Source organism: Cyprinodon variegatus, unplaced genomic scaffold, assembly GCF_000732505.1.
Source record: "Cyprinodon variegatus isolate N-32 unplaced genomic scaffold, C_variegatus-1.0 Scaffold574, whole genome shotgun sequence".
NCBI classification, from domain to species: Eukaryota; Metazoa; Chordata; class Actinopteri; order Cyprinodontiformes; family Cyprinodontidae; genus Cyprinodon; species Cyprinodon variegatus.
The window spans coordinates 283,597-306,321 of NW_015151027.1; the positions used below are offsets into that span (position 1 = coordinate 283,597).

At 38.3% G+C, this 22,725-nt stretch overlaps 1 protein-coding gene across 1 annotated transcript in view; it reads left to right on the forward strand.

Annotated features, from left to right (window-relative positions):
- The first annotated feature begins 17,768 nt into the window (after positions 1 to 17,768).
- LOC107095804 (chondroitin sulfate proteoglycan 4-like) overlaps positions 17,769 to 22,725 on the forward strand; it is an 89,292-nt gene continuing 84,335 nt past the window's right edge. Inside the window, exon 1 of the mRNA XM_015392115.1 lies at positions 17,769 to 17,981. Within this exon, the coding sequence (XP_015247601.1) occupies positions 17,906 to 17,981 (76 nt within the window). The 5' untranslated portion in view covers positions 17,769 to 17,905. The remainder of the gene's footprint in view (positions 17,982 to 22,725) is intronic.

Sequence of the window (22,725 nt, forward strand, 5' to 3'; positions counted from 1 at the left end):
TCCTCATACTTTCACTATGGAATAGAAGTTAAGGTTGGATTAATTAGAACAAAGAAAAAGCAACTGTGCTTTGAGAACTCATCCTACTGAACAACTTGGCCACATAATAAAATTTATAAACTATGAATAATGTCTGCCCTGAGTTTCTTACATTTGTGGAACATCATGCAAATCTCTAAAACCGTGGTGTCCAAATTCAGTCCTAAGGGCTGCTATGTTGTTGGAATTGCATTTCAAGAAAGAAAACAAGTAACTAGCAGCTTCCTTGAAATGGCATGGAGTAGAAAGAACAATATTTGACTTTAAAATATAGTGGTGTGAAAGTCATAAGTACCCCCCCAAAAGATCACTCAAGTAAAGATACTCAAAAAGTACTTACTAATCAAGTAAAAGCACTTTGTTACTTTACATCAATGCTTAAAAACTTATATTTGTTGCTATTAGGCTGTTGTTGTTATTGTTATTTTTTGTTAGTTTTTTTTTTTGTATCTTACATTTTTTTAGGTCAGTTTAATTGTGTGAGAGGGCCTTATTGTCTCTGTAGCTGAACGTTTGTGTTGTGACAGAGTTTTAAATGTATGTATTGGGTAGGTGGTAAAAATAGAGACAGTGGAGCAGCTGAAGGATATAAGGACTTACCAACTGACAGAGTCCCTGAAAAAAAAAAAAAACATATCAGACATTTAATCTGAAAAATACTTTTTTTTCTGTCCAGGCTAAGAAAAATGTTTTGTATTTATTTGACAATAAAATGATTAAAGTAATTTAAATGAAATACACATTTTCTTCACAGGTTGATTGTCTTTTTTTTCTTCAGAAGCTACTGGCTTTGCTTCTTCTGGAAAAACCCTTATAATATGAAGAAATTGAGAAAGGTGTTCCAATTTAAGCCAGCATGTATTAATTTCTTTGCAAGGGAGAACAGAGATAGAGTCTATTCTGGATCATCACAGGGTTTAACTACTTAAGAAGCCTGCTAAATGCTGCAAAGGTTGTTTTTTTTTCCATGCACGTCTAAAACCAAGTTACATACAGTGGGAGGAAAAAAGTAAAGCATTTAAAAAACCTTTAGAGGAAGGAATCTGAGCTGTGATGGGGAAAAAATATCTTCTGTTCTGTTTAAAACAAGCCCTCTCACACAGACACTGTCTGTCCTTTCAGGTGTGAGACAGCCTGAGCAAATACTTTAAAATGAATGGAGTAAATGAAAATCAGCACTCATGAAAATAAAATGAAGGGATTTGATGGGATATTGATTTTTCCGACCACAGCTTCCATTGAATAACTAAAGATGAAAGTATCTGAATCACAAACATCATACGGAACACATCAAAAGATATGGCCCATGAAATGGTGACTCTGGCACATGGCTGATTGTTGGAAAGATTTCTGTCACATTGATGATCTGCTGGCTTTAATGGAGGGCGGATCATTTTTACATGATCATAGTGTTGTTTCCATAACTGCTCTCAGAAGTTATTTGACAATATGGTTTTAAAAAAACAACCCTATTTAGTTTAATCATTACATATGAATGTTTCAAAGAAATTAGAAAGATTTTTTTTTATTATTCTGAATATTTGCAGTTCTTTTTTTAATCCTCCAGTTTTTTCGTATAGTGGTATTAAATACGCTACTTTGCCAGAAGCACAATTCATCACGTGGCATCTCAGACAATCCTACCCAAGAGTGCATTACTGATGGAAATCAGAATTCAAAAAGCAGCAAGGAAACATAAGGACTGTTTATCTAGAGATTTTGGTCAAAGTGACTTTTCTGCAAAAAACGATTCAAACTAAAATCAGATTTACAGAAAATACAGTTTAGTCTTTAATTATTATCATGGTGCATTGCTTTAAAAGCCTTGCAAGCTATGCAAGCGTCGTTTGAGGATCATTAATAAACCTCGAAGATGCTATATTAAATGAGTAAACTATTAACCTATTTTCCTGGATAAGCTGAGGTGAGGAAAGCAAATTAGGTTAACACTGTCTGTCAAAAGAAGGAAGGTATTTGGCTTACAGCTGGAGGAGAGCAACTCTGACGACTGCTGTGTGATTCGGCTGCACCAACTAGAAGCTTGCAAAATTATGTTGGCTATGCTTTTTTTTTTATTGAATAAAATGTTGTGTCTTGGTCTTTGGGAATCGTTTGAAAGATGAAAATGTGTCCTGTGGGTGAACTAGCTTTTATCAGTAACTGCAAGTCAGCTTTTAAAATAATACAATCACTGTGGTTAAAGACTATACAGCCCAGTCAGTTATTGATTAAAATTTATCTAATAATTCAGACTTTTAGAAAGTTTTCTCTCTTAATTCTTAGGCAAAAGAGTTCAGACTGAAAATGGGTCAAAATGAATACCTCCCTTAGATCAAACTATAACCCACTTAGAACTGGTAAGTGCTAATCTTAAAATGCACTGTTTCAAATAAAACTTCACTGAACTTCCAGTAGTTTCTACTTGAAACAGTAAAAGTAATACTATTAGTTACAACAATTACTAAAAGTATTGTAGGAAAACTATGAATTTCAGAAGAATAGGTGTCAGAACTTCCGAACATCATCAACAAAACAGATTATCTACAGTAATTAAGAAACGGCTGGTAGTAAAACAGTCCTGCACTGATATCTAATTTGACTCCATCCCATGTTTGCACAGTGCATAAAAACTCACTGCTGACAAAACTCCTGCAGTATTTGTTTTTCTGTACATTGACTACTTTTCACTAGTCAGAGCTTGTGCAGGACACCCTAAACTAGCTGCACCAGCACAAGGTTAGCTAAGTAAAAAAAAGGGAAATAAAATGTCAGCATTATGCTTTATATCTCTTTAAACGATATTAACACACAGACCTACTATCTTCAATAAACTAGAAGGTATAATGGAGGATGTTCTTTTTTCCATGTGGATCATCTAAATAAGTGGTCCTCCTAATTGTCAATTATTCTAGTAATATGTTTACGTATGGTCGTCCTACGTGCTCGTCCTCATTTTCACTTACAGGTGGTGAGTCTGAAATTGTGGAAAAATTGCAAATCTTTTGAAAAGGTAAGCTTGTATGAGCGATGCAAACAGCAACTTTTAAACAGAGTGTGCACGAGGAGAAATGGTCTTCGTGCATGCTCTTGCACTTGTTTAATAGGCATTCCTTCTCGGGACAGAGTTGTGCATGTGCTTCTTTTTTTTTAAGTGGAGAGGGTGAGTCTTTTCAAAGATTCGTAAAAAGCCTTCACTATATCTTTAAATCATCTTGTTTTCATAAAGAGCTGTTTGCTAAATTGGTAGGCTAACGCTCGCATCTACACTTTGTTTTATTATGAATCCTGATAATTCAGACAGTTATTGAAGTAAAGTTTTGCAATAAAATATGATTTAAAAAAGCTTGAAATCTTGTTGTTATACTCTAGGAACTTTGGGTTTTGCTCTGAATGCTATTAAATTTAAAGGTCACTATTTCAGCTTTTTCTAATAGCAATGTTGGAAGCTGCAGGAGCCAATACAGTTACTCTTGGGCAACCTCATAATATGCTTGGCTTATTGTGTATTTTGTAAGTGGTCCACAAGATTTTGTTCAAACAGGAAATATCTACAATATTCATGTTTAAGTTGGGTTTAGATGGAATAAAATCATTTTGTGCTGTCTCCCCCCCACCCCCCACCCCTTTTTTCACCATAAGGAAAAAAGTAGTTCACTATTATGCATCTGATATACATTTATACATTTTCCTCTAAGATCTAACATGCTGGAAGTTGTTACAACATGCATAAGCATTTCATGGACATCTTAGGAAATGCAAGCAGTTATCTTTTATTCTATCACGTTCAATCAATCACAGCTGCCCTCCATTCTCTATGGGTCAAGAATAGCTGTAACCAGATGGTCACATCATGTAGAAATGCAATAAAAACCTAAAAATGGTTCAGTGTATCCAGGACACACCCAAAGGGCCCAATTCACTAAGCAAATGGAGTCTGTCCTCTACACCACCACCAACAGTTATCAGGACTTCAGTTTCGCCATAGACTCTTGACGTCTTTTTTTTGTTTGTTTATTTCTTTTTGACAATTTTCAAAGAAAGGGCGTCTTATTTTACAAGCATGTGGCATCTTTCTTCCACTAAATTCCTCAAGGGACAGGTTATTCATTTGAGAAGATAAAGGTTATGGGGAGATATATGAGTAAGCCGATAGCAGGTGATTTATATCTGGTAAAACTAGCCTTCACCCTTTCAGCAATAGCTATCTCTGTCCTTTAGACTGGAAGCGCTGTTCAGAGATGTTTTCTTTTAGTCTGGTTCATTTTTCCCAAAGCTCTGCTTTCGGCTATAAACTTCTCTTAACGCTACAGTAGATTTTACCGGGTGTTTTGTGGTTGCTAATCTTGTTCCTCCCAGGATGGTTCATGGCTGAAGACATTTTCTACCTGATCAATATACGTATTACACTGAAACATAACTGATAATGAGGCCAATGTTCTAAGACTCCACCTGAGAATATATTTAAAGTACTAGTAGTAGTAGTAGTCAGTAGCGTAATGACACAACAACAGGCCCATAAGAGACATCATTTGGGTGGGCCCCATATGAAGTGTGTCATGTTTAAACGGCTCACCATCATATTGAAATTATTGAAATGGCATGTGTTGGGGTATAAATAAGGTCCGGTCAATCATCCCAGTATTAGATTGGTATAGTAGGAATTTCTCGCAGCATTACATCTGCAAAGAGACGTCCTAGTCTACAATTGCGTAGGGGGCCTACCAGGTGTTCATGACGGGGCTCCTAAGAGGTTGTGGGCCCCTAAGCAACTGCAGTCTCTGCTTACCAATATTTACGCCATTAATAGTAGTAGTAATGTTAGTAGTAGTAGTAGTATTTCAATCTGAAGAACTCACCAGAAAGAAAAAGCCAATTACAAGAATTTTATTGTTACAATTATTTTAAGACTTTGCCACTCAGACCTCAGCAGGTAACATTAGCACTGAAATTGACTTTAATATGCAAAAGCAGGTGTATGAGAACAGGGATGTTTCCTCCAGGTGTGAAACTGGTGGTGGAGTGGAGAAAGAGGAAGTTGGTTGAGTCCATAGACTGCTGGTTGGCAAGACGATCTAGTTGGTCTGCAAGCATGATGTGACAGTGGAGAGGAAAAACCTCCCTTTGGGAAGAAACATCTGGCAGAACATGCTCAACATGGCCGTCTTCTGCCGGACTGGTTGAGATGTGGCAGGGAATCCAGTAAGATTCTGGGAGGAATTACACTCTGATTTGGACGAGGTCGAAGAAGCACGATGGAAAAGCCAAATGGAGCTCAGCTACGATGGTGGAGAAGGGGATGGAGGTGGGTTGAATTGGCATCATCTGAGTAAAAATCAGACACAGAGAAACCACTATGTTCACACGGCTGGGCAGCAGAATGAGTCGTGAATTTGAAGACCTTTTAAGATGAACTCTGGATGCTGTACGGGCTTTGTGGAAGTCTGGTTTTAAGCTGATTGGTTTGTTTCACAGGCAGAGGACTTTTTCATGATGAGGCAAGTAATTTAGTTTCTACAGTTGAACATCCGCCTAGGCTTGATTTTAGATTTGGTATTGAAAATGTTAAATTTCTATAATACTTATTAATCAATATCTAGCACTCATTAGATTTGTGAACCCTGCAAGATAATACTAACAAAGAGCTTTTGTCGTCAATCTGTCATCTGAGGGCTAAATGTGTAGCTAGAATGTAGGTTCTAGTTCACACAGTAAAATAAAGAGCAGTAGTTTTTGATTATAAAGACTTAATGTCTGTAGAACTTCCCATTTCTGTCTTGGAAGAGGATTTGTAGTGTGAAATGCAGCAACAGAGGACCATTTAAATATTTTACCTAATATTTTTTGTCCAGCATTAATTATGCTTTCAAGATGTACAGTACCACAGTTATAATCTTTTGGTTGAAGTCTTCAAATGCAGCAGCACTAATATGTTGTGTATCTGCTACTTTAGACATATTTTCTGTTCTAATGTGTTTTTTGTTTTTTGTTTTTTTTCATAAAATCAAGATGTTTGTGATCTAAACCAGCAGTTCCAGAATTTCTATATGGAACCAGAACGAATGCTGTAACAGACGTTTTTGTCTTCTTCCATCTATTTGTGTCACTCTTTATAAACGTCTATTGTATGTTTTCTAAAACAGAACCAAATGGAAGTCATCTTAGAGTAATGTAATGTTTTTTCAGAGCTCAGAGACGTCTAGAAACATAACTTTGGACGTATCTTAGTTTCCCTTTCAGGAGGAATAGCAGAACTGAGCAGGAGATTCTTAGAAAAATTGTTCCACTGCTTTAATTGACTTGATCTATAAGGAAAGCTTTTAATTAACCTGATTGTGAATTTGGATCAGGACCAAAAAACACAATTTCAAATACAGCAATGTCAGATGAGAGCATCTGCATTGTAAGGAGGTTTTTCAGGTGTTTTATCTGTAGACCCTGAACTGTTTTAGTTTTATTTGATAAAGTGATTTTAGAAAACATGACAAGTAGAGTACCAGTATTCTTCAACTAATCAACAGTTCTTATATAGAATAATAAAAAGCTGTGAAAACAGTAATTCATTAAGTTCTACTTTCATTACCACATCTGCTGATTAACTTGTCTTATTGCCAAATGTCAGTTAATAACTGTTATCCCCTTTTCTTTGATACTGTTTCAGATTATTTATAGTGGAATGGAGTCATTAAGACACATTTTCAAGTTAATCTCTAGGTGTGCTGCCTTTTTTCATAACTTTAGCGTTTTTTTAAGTGATGGTGGGGACAACAACATGTAACCTCTTTGGAAAGCTCGGCCACAGAGATCAGAGTAAACAGAATGGGCATATATATCGATGCTGCAAGCCTTTTTTTTAATAAATGGTTTTATTGTTGGAAATACTGTTTAACTGGTTCTAAAACCATAAGGAAACATTTATCAATAAGAGGGAAAATGAACATTAGGAAACAGTTGAACTGACTGAACTTTATTTTTCTTTGCTGTACCACAGAAATTGGATGAATATGTGGAAAATAATGGTAATAGATAAACAAATGGATATCTGTTGAACAGAATTAGAATTTTTTGAGGTTTAAAGCCACAGCTCTTACCATTTTCTGTGTAATATTACCATGTTTTAGAAGTACTCAATTATATTTCTGCAAGCAGGGGCATTTCACATGTGATTTTCAGGCATTTAGAATAACAGTCCACCCTGACAATGAAAAAGAAGGGTTTCAAATAACATTGACAAGCTCTCTGCGGTTTAATCAGATCTGGAGTATAGCGGTGGTCTGGCTGAAGATACAGAGATTAAATCTGAGACTCATTTGAGCTTTTTTAACTGTTAGGCAACATAGGAGGACTTAATTAGCAAAGGGAAAAATATAATTCAATAAACACCCCTGAATATAAAGTTTGTTATAAAGAGAGGTAAATAAATATCAAACAAATACACCATACAACAATGTAGTAATTTGCACCCCTTGGTAAAGATGTAAAAAAGTACAAAATATAACCACTAATTAATCCCTAATTAAAAAGATCAGCATCCGCCACTCAAGATGCATTCGTTTTAATTTTTAAAGTCACTGAGAGGGACCTGTGTCCAAACCAATGGTCTGTATCTGTTCTAACCCAGACATGGATACGCGTTTGCTTTTATAGCAGCATTATAAGCGTTCAAATATGCCAAAGAAACATTCTTTTCTGCTTATTGCTATCTGTGCTCTCTCAACCTTGGGCCTCTGTCTGATAATAAACACAATTGGACCTTCAGCTCTGCAAGACAGAGCAAACGCTTTTATCAGGTTGCATCTTAAACAAGGTTAGATTAAATAGCTTTTGAGCAGAAACTATTCAATGTTCAAACATATTATGGCATAACATAACCCATTGGTTTAAGACAGTAATAGGACTGTTGAAGGAAATGTTCAAATGGTTATAAGCTGAATGAAAGAAAAACAAAATTACTTTTTTTTTACCAACATGTGCGAAATCCCATAAAGAAAACACTTATGGTGACTTAGTGACCTTTAGGTCGCATTGCTTCATTTCTCAGACCATAAGTTATTCTTGACTGTTTGGGTTGTAAAGATAAATTTCGACCTTATCCAGCCTCATTTGTCCTATTTTCTGTTGTTTATTTACATTTTTGAAATAGGTTTGATTTAGGTGAGTATCTACTGTCCTCTGGCTCCCTTGTCCTAAATAACACAGAATATCACAGATGATTATGTTACTTTAATTATATGTTCTCCTGCCTTTTCTTTTTTTAAAAGGAGGCTACCAAAAAGTAGCACAAAGGCATTGCACACATTTTTCAGACAATACCTTTAGGATTTTATCATGGACAGGGGAGTGTGGCCTAGTGGTTAGGGCATTGTGCTTGGAATCATGAGGTCCTGAGTTCGAGCCCCACTCCCACAGACTGCCACTCTGTATCTCTGAGCAAGACCCTTCACTTCACACTGCTCCCTGGGTGCTTCACAATGGCAGCCCACTGCTCCCCAAGTGGATGGGTTAAATGCAGTTCATTTCATTGCTCTGTACAGTGTTATGTCAAAAGACAATACCGTGATGTTATAGACTCTGTTTGGAAATAGTTCATGGAATGAAGAGTCTAAGGAATAAATGTCTTTGCCTGAGAGTTGTTGATCATAAAGAGTCCTGTAATTGAAACAAAAAAGACCAAAAAGGAGGAAATTTGTAAGCAGTGTAACTGTGTATGTCTCACATCATCTTTTCTTAACAGGCAAACAGGATGTTCATTTTATCTTTAATTTAAAAGAAATGATGATTTTTTTTTTAAAAAGGGAAGCATTGTGTTACAAAATGCTTGAATTACATTTATTTGCAGAAATCACCGACTACAAATGACTCTGATACTGAGTCATTTGTAGTCTTAGATTTATAGTTTTCAAAAGTGTCAGTTGCGATATCCCTTATCGCATTTTGCATATAACTCATATTTTAACCCAAGCCATTTAGTACTTTTATTTTTATTTTTTTGCACACTCTTACTATGCTATTTTTTATGGTTATGTGGAGGTCACCATGTGAAATTACAACCACATGCAAGCGTAGCTATTGTTTGTCACAGCTTTCAAACTTTATTGAGAACAGAACATGGATCTGTGTTTTTTTTCACTCTGATCTCCACTTTTCCTGTCTGTTCTCTGCACATGTAAGGCTTTGGTTGGTTGCATGTAACATCTGGAACATCACGAGCAGCGGCAGAGAGGGGGATGATATCTAACTCGCAAAAGGAGAGGATGACAGGAAGCATAAGCATGATGAAAAGCACTGTGTGTTTGGTTAATCTCTTTAAGGAAAGAAATGTGGAAATGTAAAGAGCCCTGCCTGTTAAAATCTGTAAACTTATATTCCTTTAATAGATAAACAAGCATCTCTAAACCGATGCAAACGTTGTCCCATGTTCTTTTATGCAGTAATGGATAAAGGATTATCAAACTAACAGGTTTTCAAATGAAAATGTGCTTCAGGCTGCAGTGAAAGGATATTCAGCTCTAAAGAGGACATAGAAATAGCTTTTTCTATGCTTTATAGTTTGGTTTTCCTGTTATGGGTAATTTTAGCCATCTTACATTTGAATTTAATGACTCATTTAATTTTGTACAGAAAAAGTACAGAAAAGTACATGACTACTGTATGACTACTGCCTCTTCCATGACTACTATCCTCCTGCTTCAGCTTAACTTGTACAAATATGGTGCACATTAGAAAAATAAAGTCCAAACCTTTTCCTTTCTTAATGCTGCTAAATTATTTCAACTATTTTTATGCATTTACTATATTTTGTTGAATATGTTTATAATGGATCCTAAATAGCAAAACAAATCAGTGGTCCACCTTAAATGCAAATGTTTGTTTTTTTTCCTTTATAGCAACCCAAACTGGCGCCCGTGCTTCTGACTTTAAATAACTGAACACCAGCAATCTGTTCTGTACCAGTGAGTCTTAACAACACACTTCCAGTCTGTGTTAAGATGGCGGTTGTGCATTTTCTATAAGTAGAACATTTGTTTCCTGCCAGAAGTTGATGGTTTTAACTGCACTATTCATAGAAGGTGAGATGAAGAATAAAAACTGACAGTCTTTTAAAATGAGATAATTTTAGTAGAGTTAGATGAAGAAAAGAAACATTTAACAATATTTAAATATTGATTTGAATTTTTCGCTATCCAAATTCAGTGGTTTTTTCAATATAACTCTTATATATAATAATATTCTTTGAATCGTTTTTATGCTGAAATAAAGAAAAATGACAAATCTTACATTTTAACCAGAACATTAGTTGTCATAATCTTTATTATTGGGGTTGTTCTTTTCAGTTGCCTTACATTACATTTGTGATTTTATCATATTTAGTAAATGAATTGGTCGGGTCCAAATCGTAACAGAGGCCTGTAGTAGAGTACAGTTTTTGGAGGCTTGTAGCAGCCTAATTGTTCCATTTGACAATATGCTTTACATCCACTTAGGATAAAAATGCTTCTCACCAAATAACTTGTTAGATGTGAATGGATAAAGAGAGCAGTAAATCAATCTCCCCACCTCTGGTTTTGGTTAACCTTCCCAAAATGCAAACAATAGTACAAGATACCATCATTTAGATCAGGGGTGCCCAACCTTTTTTAAACCAAGATCTACTTTTGAAGTTGATGGCATGCCAAGATCTACCAAGCCGAACACAAGGGATGGGATCAGAGAGCTGTTCCAAACTAAATTTCCTTTTTGTTTTACACTTGTGTAAACAAAATGACAAAAAAAAAAAAAAATCTGTCTAAGTCTAAAATCATTTCAAAGCAGGAAGAAGGAGAAGGGAAGTCCACTATTTCAGAATGATAAACTTCACTGGGCATTGGCAGAGAAACTGGCAGATGGATTAAAATTCAACAGGAAAACAGATAAAAATAGGAAAATATTAAGTACAAACTATGTGGATGTGAATATGTAACATACAGCAGAATGGGTTGTTGACTATTTCTTTAATTTCGGGCAAAAGTTCCTGTGATGTTATGAGCCGAAAAGCTCTTGATCTCCAATACCCAGCATGCAATGGGGCGCGTGGCTTCACGGGTTGGAGGCTAGAGAGAGAGGGCAGTTCTGAATGTAGCTTGGTACTGAAAGGTTTTGTGGAAGTTTGGAATTAAATATATAGAACAAGTTTACACGCCTCGTCTGTTCTATATAGAATCGAAGAACACAGTTCCAAAAATCTTTTGAGGAATCTGCCACAGCTCAGCCACCTAACGTCGGCGTGCAGCAGCAGATCTGTGGTGACTTGCAACTGCCTCCTCGAGCTGGGCCAGGAATAAACGCCTCTGAAAACTCCTGGCCGGAACAGAGCAAGCGAACTTCATCACAACGTCCATGACATGCTTCATATTTAAATTATTGCCGCACAGCTGTTGCTGAATGGTGCAGTGGTTGATCCAAAAAATCCGGGAAAGTTTCAGACAGCTTGAACAGAGCAACGAATCCAGCAGTGCGCCCAACCATAGATGGAGCCCCATCAGTTGTGCTAGATATCATTATCACATTATCTCTTCAGATTCCTCTTCGCGCTTTAGCGTCCCTGGTAACAACCTAGCAACCGTGGGAAACCATACATACTTTTTACTTTTCATTTTATTATTATGAAAACAGACGTTGGCCTCTCGTGATCAATGATTTGATTAGTGTTTTTTAAAACTTTTTTTTTTTTTTTTTGTCATAGCCATAAATAGGTCTACATTGTAAAACTTCTCGCGATCGACTTAAACTCCGCCCGCGATCGACTGGTAGATCGCGATCGACTGGTAGATCGCGATCGACTGGTTGGGCACCCCTGATTTAGATGGTTTGAATGAATTATCATTGGTAAAATGCTTTATTTTAGGAAAACAGTATAGCATGTTAACAGAAGTGTGGATAACAGACATGCTTTAGTGTTGCAAGCGGATTTACAGTGACATATTCAAAAACAACAAGTGAATACTGTTGGGATTCTGCTGTAAATTAACAGCATTTGCTAACTTTACTGCATGTTGTCTGAATAAGGTTTTTACTCATTTACCATCACTATAAGGATTTAATGTGATCAAAAGGTTATAGAGATCAATTAGAATACGAAGTAAAGTAATGAAGCACTGAAAGTATTCACAAGAAGGATAGTTTGCTGATGCAAACATAACATATTTCAACATTTTTAAAAAAGGATGTTTTCTAAGGTTGCAGACAGATTAAACATGTTTTCTAGACTGCAGGATATATAAAATGCATTTTGGTATGCATGGCTGAATGTAAACAGAACCTTGCTTGTTTACAAGGCTGCACAGGACACCTTTAATCAAAGCACAACCATCCATTATTAAAACCCCAAACTTCTCATGAATAGAATTAACTTCCACTGGTAAAGGCGGCTTCTTGCACCTTCACTTGCGTCATCCTTTGTGCTCCTCCTAAGGGGGTCACTGATGTTTGTGGCTTGCATAAGCCTCGCCTTGGCTCTCACATGCTGCAAGAGCCCCCTTATTTCAGTGGGTGACATCCCTCCAGGGAAAGTTATGCTTCCTCAGGGAGGCGAAGAGCATGTCATCTGCAGAAACCATTGGCTGAGGCTCAAAGGAAGCCTTTTTTAATTGTAGCTTGTGTCATGCTGGAATAATCAAGGAGGCTGCAGTGTCAGGAAAGGTTGTGTGCAATAAACAGTGTCCTGTTGCATGAGCCACGTGTTTTTTTTACAGCTCTTCTGGTGGACTAATGCTTTCTTGGAGTTAAAGGAGCTGAAAGGCCTGCTCCAGTTTCAGGGTTTTTATGTGTTTGTTTACTTAAAAGAGAGATTGGCACCTGGGGATAGAGGGCTTATTTACAGCCCCTAGCAGCAGTGTCTTTACCACTCTAACTTCTCCACATTTTGCAACAATAACACCACCAACCTGTATGGATCACTATATGATTTTAAGGGACAGACCAACACAAAAAGAGGTAATAGAAAAAAAAAATCACACATTATATATATATGAAATATTCTGAATATTGTGAAATCTATATAGTGTTTCATTAAATGAATTAGAAACAACCAAAAAGTATGCTGTGGCGCCTCCCAGTCAAGTGTGTAAGAACTGCTAAGGAAGCCAATGAGAGACATTCTATTCTCTCTGAATAAAAGCAGCACATCACCCTTAACAGCCATCCATCCATTTTCCGTCATGCTTATCCCTGCAGGGGTCACGAGGGGTGCTGGTGTCTATCTCCAGCTGTCTACAGGCAAGAGGCGGGGTACACCCTGGACAGTTCGCCAGTCTATCTCAGGGCAACACAGAGTCAAAAAAGACAAACAAACCATTCATGCACACAGTCTCACCTAAGGAGAATTTAGAGAAACCAATCATGTTTTTGGACTGTGGGAGGAAAGCGGAGTACCTAGAGAGAACCCATGCATGCACAGGGAGAACATGCAAACTCCATGCAGAAAGACCCCGTGCCAAGAAGTAAACCCAGAACCTTCTTGCTTCATGGCAGCAGGGCTACCCACTGCTCCACTGTTAACATTTTAGCTAAAATGAATTATAAACCACATAAAACAAATGAACACAATCTCAAAGAGGCACACTGTCACTGCTTGTAAAGCCTCTGAGAAGAATAACATCAGCTGATAACTGTTGCATCGGAGCATGTCCAGTGCAGGAAAATAAACAAATTAACTGTCTCGGCCAGGGGGACAGACTATTTGCTGCACTAGACTGTCCTATTTTAACAAAATACCAATAATTTGCATGTTCAGCAAAAAGCCCTGCTATTATTGCTAAAGATCTGCTCCTCATAAATTGTCATGTACGTAGACTCACATTTTGTTTTAGTTATAACTTATTTTTCTATATTTGGTTTGTTTGTCATCCCTCTCCCTGGACAAAGGGTTAGTGGGGGGGGAAGAACCGTAATTTTGCTTGTTTTAAGCTCCTCTACCACCTACAACATGTTTTCAGATTTGGGTACACTGTGCAGGCGTGAAAAGCTTCCTTTTCAGCTACTTTGATTAAAATCAGTGAAGCAACACGGCATCTTTCCATAAATACATAAAAGAGTAAATTGCCCCTTACTTATTTATAAACTACAAATTCCAAGGCATAAGAACGCCTGCATTCATGATGTTATGTTGTTAGACTTTAGCAGAAAATGTATTTATAAAATTAATACGTGATTTTTGCTAATAAGAAGTCAAATTTGTTACATACTCTCCCTGCTAACAAAATGCACCCCAAATGCATCTCACACAGCATGATGCTGCCACTGCCATATATTAGGAATACTCAGTTTTATTCTGAATGATAGTTCGATAGTCATATGTGTTATTTATTTTTTTTAAGTTGAATTTTTAACTCAGCGGACGAAAGAACCTGGATACACATTTCTTTGTTTGCATATTCTGTGGTAAAATAACTATATTAATCTTTCAGCAAAGACTAATGCAGAGCAGAACTAAAGATTATCTTGTCAAAAAATGATTCAAGTTTGGAAAGCAAAGAGATGAGTACAAACTAATTATTTAATATATTTATAATTAAAATGCACTAAAAGGGAAACCATGTTTAACTAAATAAAAAAAGATTCAAATACACAATGTTTTAAATAAAACAGATAATAAAACATTTGCATGTACAAATTTTCAGTTATGCAGGTCATTGTTACTACAATGACAGGCTTAAATCGGAGGCTCAAGGACATTAGTTTAGTTATCCTGCAGTCGTTGCAAGACCTACCTGGGCGTCCTGGTCAGTTTGAAGTGATCCTCCTGGAGCAGCCTGTAGTTTGTGTGCCGCTGTTTTAAAGAATATGGAACCCCATCTGTCATGATGGGATAAAGATGTCTCACCCATATGCAGAAACACACGGAGGTATGGAGAAAGTTCAGAAGGTTTATTGAAATTAGTGTAAATAAAATGTGAACGGGAACTGGGGTGGTCAGACTGGTCACGGCTGGATCTTGGGGGGAAACCTGTGAGTCCAGAGGCTAAACGGCAGGCAGAGGGCTGAGGACTGAGGGCTAGGCTGAGACGGAGACTGAGACTGAGTGCAGGCTGGCAGGTCTCTGGCTGAGAGAAAGGATTCGGATCTGCAGGGGGGATGGGAACCTTGTGAGTCCAGAGGCTGGTTGACTGGCAGAGGACTTAGGTCTGAGGCTGAGGCTGAGACTGAGACTGAAGGCTGGCAGGCAGATTCCAGGCATGGGCAGAGGCAGAGACTCAGACTTAGTGCAGGCAGGCAGATTCCAAGTTGAGGTCTCTCTCTTCAGTGTTACAGGTTTCCAGGCAAGTCAAGTTCATTACTGGCTAACACTCTGGCGCCGGAGTATCAGTCTCCTCCTAAAATGTGAATAGTTTTTTTTCCACTACCTTACTGTCCTTTCCTGCCTAAATCAAACTTCTTGGCTACCTTTTGGTTTCTTCACTCCTAAATGCTTTCCCTGCCCAGACTGGGTCTTGACAGATTTATAGTTATGTCAAAGCCTTTTTTTTTTCAGTTTTAATAGATTGAACAAAACTTGGGATATAATTTCATAAGCGATCCACATTTTGAACTTTTCCATAACTATTTTAACCACAGCCTGTGTGCTGTAGTCTTTGGTCCTCATGTTGCGGTTTGTGCTCTAAAGTTCTCTATCAAACCCTCTGACATCATTGCAGAATTATTGGATTCATACTTTAATAATGTGTGTATTCTATACATTTAAATAAGTTATGTCAGATTCATCCATATGTTTCTTTTTGTCTGCCCCTGCATATTTACTCTTTTTACTCTCCTGCTTCTCTACCTTCTGTGGCTTTAGCTGTTCCTCATGTCTTCCCAAATCACTTTTTCCTTTATACAAGCTGCCTGGTTTCCATCTCTTGTCATTGGTTCCTTATGATTCCATACCCCTGTTCTCTGTTTCCTTTCCTATGCACCATATCCTGATTTGTTTGGAAAAGCTCATAATGTTGACCTGTTGTATCATTTGAGGGTTGCAAGGCGGCACAGTTTGTAGAACTATTAGCTTGCATGAAAAAGATCCTGGGTTCAATTCCCGGCCCTGGGTCTTTTTATTCATGGAGTTTGCATGTTCTCCCTATGAATGCATGGGTTCTATCTGGGTACTCTCTCAAAATACATGACTTTTAGGATAGATGAAGCAGGAGAAGATAGATGGATTATCATCTCACTGTGTTTCCCTGGTATTTTGAGCATACAATTGACCAAACATGACAGTATTAACGCTCAATAATATGCAAACTCTTAATTTGAGTAATTGAATTGCCGCTTTGGGCTCTTTTCTTAAGTATTTTATTTGTTATCCTTCTCTTTCAGGTCACAAACATTGTTGTTAGGTTAATTGGTTTCTCTAAATGACCTCTTACCATGACTTTTGTCTTGCAAGGAGCTTAATCCTTTATATTTCTGTGCTGCCCTTTGAGAGACAGAGGATCTGTTCAGGGTATACCCCTTCTCTCCCCCAATCCACTGGAGATGGGACTCGGGCCTACCTGTGACCCTGAAAGGACAAGAAGGATGGATGGCTCTTCCTTCCACTCTACAAGTACTCCACATTGTTCTATCACATCAAAGTATTGAAGTGTTTTGTTGTCAAATGAATAATAAAGGACACCAGTTGAAAGAATGCTTGGTGCTTTTTGTCCAGACATGAGGTACAGCTTTGAATGAATCTGGCATTAATTTCATGCTTTTAAACAAGCATTAAAATACAGAGAAATTCACCATGTATAAAAAAAATGCCAACATTTCTCTGTTTTTATTCTTCACATCCCAGTTATTAGGGGAATTATTTCTGAACAATTGCGTATACAGCTGAGAGGAAAGTCTAATTGAGCTTCATGCACTCTAGTCAAAAAGTTTCTGAGAAAATCTAATTGTATACTAACTTCAGCCATGAGAAGGAACGAGAAATAATTTGCGAATCACCCGACTGAGCGATGGAAGAAATTGGATCCTCTGGTTTCCGACAGTGAACCGAAGCTCTAATTTAAATATCCAGGCAAAAAAATCCTCTTGTAAAGTGAACCCACTTGTTCATTACCAAAAAAAAAAAAAATAAAAAATTGAAAGAAAAGGCAGATGGAGAACAATCAGTGTCAGCATTCACCTCAATTAAAGCCTGTCTGATCGGAGCCTCGGACCGTGGGATCACCCAGCGCCTTTCCATTATCCTTTGCCCGTCAATGGACACAGCGAAAATGAAAGTAGATTTAAAGTGACCCACCTTTGTTTGATGCTCAGTGTTGAGTCTCATTAGCTTCAGCTGAAGGTTTGCTTAACAAAACATCAGAAGAGAAAGACATTGATTAAGGGAAAGGCTGAAAGATAATGTATTTGGAAGAGATGACTTTTCTTTAATTAAAAATGAACGGTTTATCCTAGCTGGTGTCCAGGAGCCACTCTGATTACAAAATAAGACAAAAGGATGGAGTTTGAGATATCTGAAAATGAGATTTTAAGTATAATACAGACAGGCAGGGCTGCTGTGAAAGATGTGCTTACCAATCTCTGTCAACAAGGAGCATATGTGTATGCTAATAAGATTTACTTCTTCTTTTACACATAAGTGTAAATCAACAGGCTGTTCATCGGGGAGTGTCTGAGTGCTGTGTCAGCACGAAGGCACAGCATATGATTTTCCAGCCTCACATAGATGTAATCAGAGTGTCAGAGCAGTAGATGGGGAAAAAAAAGGAGGGCGTCCCTCTTGTGGTCCCACCCCGGCCCTGCCCCACTCTCATACAGAAGTATCCTTCAGCAGATCCCCCCCAAACTGGAAAGTCATTCAGTCCCTTCTGAATGGAGCGTCTTTAACGTCAGAGTGCAGGAGTTAACGTTCAGCAGCCCAACCATGAGAGCCCTGCTACCAGTCCTGGTCGGTGCCTTCCTGACCCCGCTGATCTGTCTCCACAGCCCTGTGCATGGAGGTAAGCGCCACTGCAAATCACTCTGTTAGTGTCCTGTTTGCTCCTGCTCCCTTCTGTCAAGTCAAAGATATATGAAGGGAGATCAGATCCCTGTCCCTGACTTAAAGCTTGGTCGTTGCATAAATCAAAGTATGACAGGCTGGAGAGCTAATGCATCAAACTTCCTCTAAACTGTCTCCAACTTTAATGCTATTTTTTTTAAAGTCCCTCCTTGCTTTCACATTCTCCTTGCATATTTCATTCATTGTGTTGAAGCCTTCCTATTTCTTGAATTTGGGAAAAGATGTGCCATATTCTAATCCTGGTTCAAGGTCTGATGTGACATCTGCTCTCATCAAATTTCAGATTTTTTTCTTTTTTTTGCCTTTTGCCTCTCAGCCTGCGGTGAAAATTTGAGTTTATTATTCTTGTGAATGTTTACCTTTAAAGCGTGTTGCCAAAAGGTAGGAGGTTGTGAAGCTGAAGCCTTCTGAGCTTATAGATGCCCTGTGTCGGGTGCAATGAATGGCTCTTTCAAAGGAAAGTCCACGGTGACGAGAAGAGCTGCTCCTTATTCACCCGGGGAGAAGAGATGAAAGTAAGGGAGCTATAAATGTGTGAGAAAGGCAGCGTGTGTGAGGGAGGTGGCTGCTTTATGGCTGAGGCCCCTACAATGGTCCCTTGGGACTGGGTGAAGTGGCACAGGTATCATTTGTCCCTATTTGATGCAAAACCAAAGGGTCTTCAAATTAAAAATTAACAATTCTAGTTAAGAAAAAAAAAAGATCACATAAGCATAAAAATGTATGAATGACAAGTTGACAGCTTAAGTCTTGGGCTCGGACAGCTGTTGAGCACGCTGTTTCCCCCCATTTCTGCCTTCAGATCTCCAAAGTGTCAGCACACATTCCACTTCAATTAAGTCCCTGCCAAATCTCTCCAGGAGAGGCTCATTGGCAGTTAACGTGGGGAAAAAAAGTAGCTTTGATCAGAACACGAGAATAAGGCTTTGTTTTGGTGGCACAGAATCAAAGCTCAGCTGGGAAGCCATACTCGATTTTCCTCAGCGCTGTGATCAATTCTTCAGAGGCATAAAAAGAGTCGTCTGCCCCTCCTGTTTGCTCATTTGCAGATAAGCCTCACTGAATGCTGTGAGGACGGTGACACCTCAGCTAGAGGAATTAGCAGCACATCGACCCGACAGTGGCTTGTCGGAGTGTGGTCAATCGCATCTGCTGGCAATTTGTGAGGCACAGTTTTCATAACGGTCTGAAGTATGGTGCAGACATCACATAGCTTTAGAGCCGGTGCTGTCGGGGTGCACGATGAATCAAATACAGTTTGTTGAGGATTTGCCGTGCCTTGCAAAATATACTCAAAGGCCTTGAACTTTTCAACTTTTTTCCACAGAGAGTTGATAAGTTTCACTTTGATTTTATATGTGACTCAGACTACAGAACAACAGTTAGTCTAACACCTTGCAAATGTTGACATTTATGGAGGAATTAAAAGAGGAAAGCAATTCTGGAATTAAAATGATAAGAACCTATAAAGGTAGTTTGCGTGGACGAAATTTGATTTCAGAAGTGTGTGTGTATGTGTGTGTGTGGGGGGGGGGGTGCAAGTATTTTTTTGATATAACTAACTTCTGCATTTTTGACCATCCAATCACAGACCTGATTCAGTGGCGGATCAGATGTTTGTCAAATGCGCTTCTCAGGAGTGACAGCGGTGACAGCCAAACAGACTAGAAAAGATGGTGGGGCAATCAGGAGCTTGTGGGCGGTCTAAACTCAGGGATGTGTGCTTTAGCTTGAGCTGTGGTTTTTAGCTTGGTCCTAGTGCTCGATGAATGTCTGTGTACTTATTGTAACATTGTTTTTGGATGGTAAAACATGCAGGGGACCAAAACAGATTGTCTATTAGTAAAAAAAGAAAAAACTGTGAGTGGGTCCGAGTAAAAAACCCAAAACCTATTAACTGGAGTACACACACACTTCCCCAGATTAAACATGGTAGTGGCAGCATCATACTGTGGGGATGCATTAATATAGGAATAGGAACATCAAAACTCAGAGTTGATGGAAGCTGATGCTTCAGAGGGAGCAACGGGGCAACACCCCATAGCATACAGTCAGTACTGCAAGGGAATGGTTTAGCTAACAGCTAGATACAGTTTTTCAAAATCTATGGCAAGGTTTCATGTCTATGTGGCAACATTTTATTTTCAGAAATGCTCTGCATCCAATCTGACTGGGCTTCAGCTGTTATGGCAAGGAGAAAGGGTTACAATCTCAGCATCTAGATGTGCAGAACTCATACAGATATACCTTTGCAGATACATTGACCCTAGATTCAAATCGACATACTCAACCTAGAAGTTTGATGGGGCTGAATATAACCTGAGAAAATAACACTTGGAAAAATGAAATACAAAAAAATGAATTACTTTTCTTCCACTTCACAATAAAACACAATTATGTTGGTCTGTTGCATGAAAATTAGATAAAACGTGTTGAAACATATGGTATAAACAGGGTAGAAATTGGAAATGCTTAATGGCTTTTGCTGCTTTCTTGTAGGACCAAATGTTCCTCTAATGAAAATGATAGTAGGATGAACTGGGGGGAAAACTGCACAAAGGAGAGGTTTCTCCTAATCTAATTACATGTGCTGGCAATTTTCCCGCCTTCTCAGTGTGACAGAACTCCCCCAGTGACCCCGGAGACCTAAATGTTAATGTTGACCAGATGTACCAGGTCCCTGATTAGATTCTGGGGCCCCTGATCGCTCCAGAAAACACCTACCACAAGCTGCTGATAAGCTCTTATGTAAATGATCAATAAGGGTAAAAGAGGATTACAACTTTTTCTTGAATTCCCCCAATTCTAATGTCAACGCTTTGCTGTTCATGTGATTTCTGTTGCCTTTTACTGTCATCAGTTTGTTCCTAAGAGATCTGTATGTACCAGTTTGGTCCTAGAACATCTTGCACAAAGTAGAAGTTGTTTAGATGAGGCACAGTGAGCCTCCCCTGTCATAATAAAGTGTTCTCACAGGCGTAGCCTTACAGTTTCGTGTGCTGTTATTTTCTGCTAGTAAAGGATCTAGGTTCCATACCTGTGCTGCAATTTAGGCATCACCAAATCATTAACAGGGCAGATTCCATGTCTCTGCTTTCATGTAGAAAACTTTCTAAGTAAGATGAAGCATGTAACTGCTGATGCATTTTGGCTAAATGTAGCTGCTTCTCCTACCAAACTGCTCTAATCACTTTGAAACATTTCACTTGAGGGAAAAAACTTTAAGTGGAATTTCAACCTTGCACTTTGTTGCAATGGTCCCTGTAAAGATATGAAATAAAGTATGAAGTGTTTCTGTACATAAAGATGGCTCAACCTGTAAGAGGATTACCAGAACCCTAAAACTGAGCCTCGGGGCCAATGCAAAGGTCATACAGCTGTTAAAAAGGATGGGTTCTGATTAAAACAGGTCAAACTGAGGTCAACTGTAGATATTTAGCGCATATGCTCTGCATTATGTCCAGAGGTATGAGTTCTGTCAGCATTACCACTGAGGTTGCAGATGTGGAGGGTCATCCTGTAAGTCCTTAGACCATAGTGTATGCATCAAACTGGTCTGTATGGCTGTTATCACAGAAGGAAGCCTTTTCCAAAGCTGATGCACAGGAAAGTAGCTAAGTGATACAAAGACATAAATTAGTGGGACCATGTCCAGTGGAATGGCACAGGGGCGGAGTACAAAGGCAGGTCTGTCTTGCCTACAGTTAAGCATGGTGGTGAGAGGGTTATGGTTTGGTGCTGTACGGATGCTGGTAGGCCTTAACCATTTTGAGCATAAATTTCCCTAACGCTTCAAAGGTAGCTACTGGAATAATCTGCAAAGACTCTGTGACTTCATGGAGCTGCCGGATGTAAGAAACCTTATGCTCTTCCACCTCCAACACTTAGAGGTGACGCATATTACCAGATGTAACACGCCTCAGATTTTACAGCACTAAGGGGTCAGATAGTCGTCACTTAAAACTGTTTTTTTCTAGCGGTTTTTCTAACATTTTCTAACGGTTAAGAAATAAGGTAATCTGACACAACTTGTGATGATTGGTCAAAGTCCTACAAACTTGAAAGTCTCACCAGATCTGAACTAATGAACACCCTCCTTTTGTAATACTATGCATCTTTTTTTTTCTTTGATCACCCGGCTAGATATGATTGTGTTGATGTCAGGCTTGAAATATGTTAATGTTTGCCAGAGACTGAAGACATGAGTTAACGTGAATGTACGACAGCTTCCTTTTATTTTATTTTATTTTTTTTGTTTGTTTGTTTGTTCCTGCTCAGTATCCCATACTCATGTGAGATGATAAGCAACACAGTGTATAATTTTCTATTTTTTCTGTTTTTCATAACACAAAACTAATAAAAATGTAAAAAAAAAAAAAAAAAAAAAAAACTGAAATGAAGTCATTTTACTATTTGTTTTAGAGTTTGGTTTGGTTAGAGTTGTTTTTTGGTTTTTGCTAGTAGCAAATTAGATTTCTACATCAACGATTTCGCTTAAAGGAATAGTACACCCAAAACATGATTAGCCTTCATTTTCTACTCACCCCCATGCTGAACAACACTCTGGAGTACTTTTTTAGAATGTTTTTAGAGCATAAACAGTAGTGTATAGGATTTCCTGAAAGCGCGCACACGCGCGCTCACGACGCTACGGAAGCCGGCAGACCAAGCCAGATGAAAGT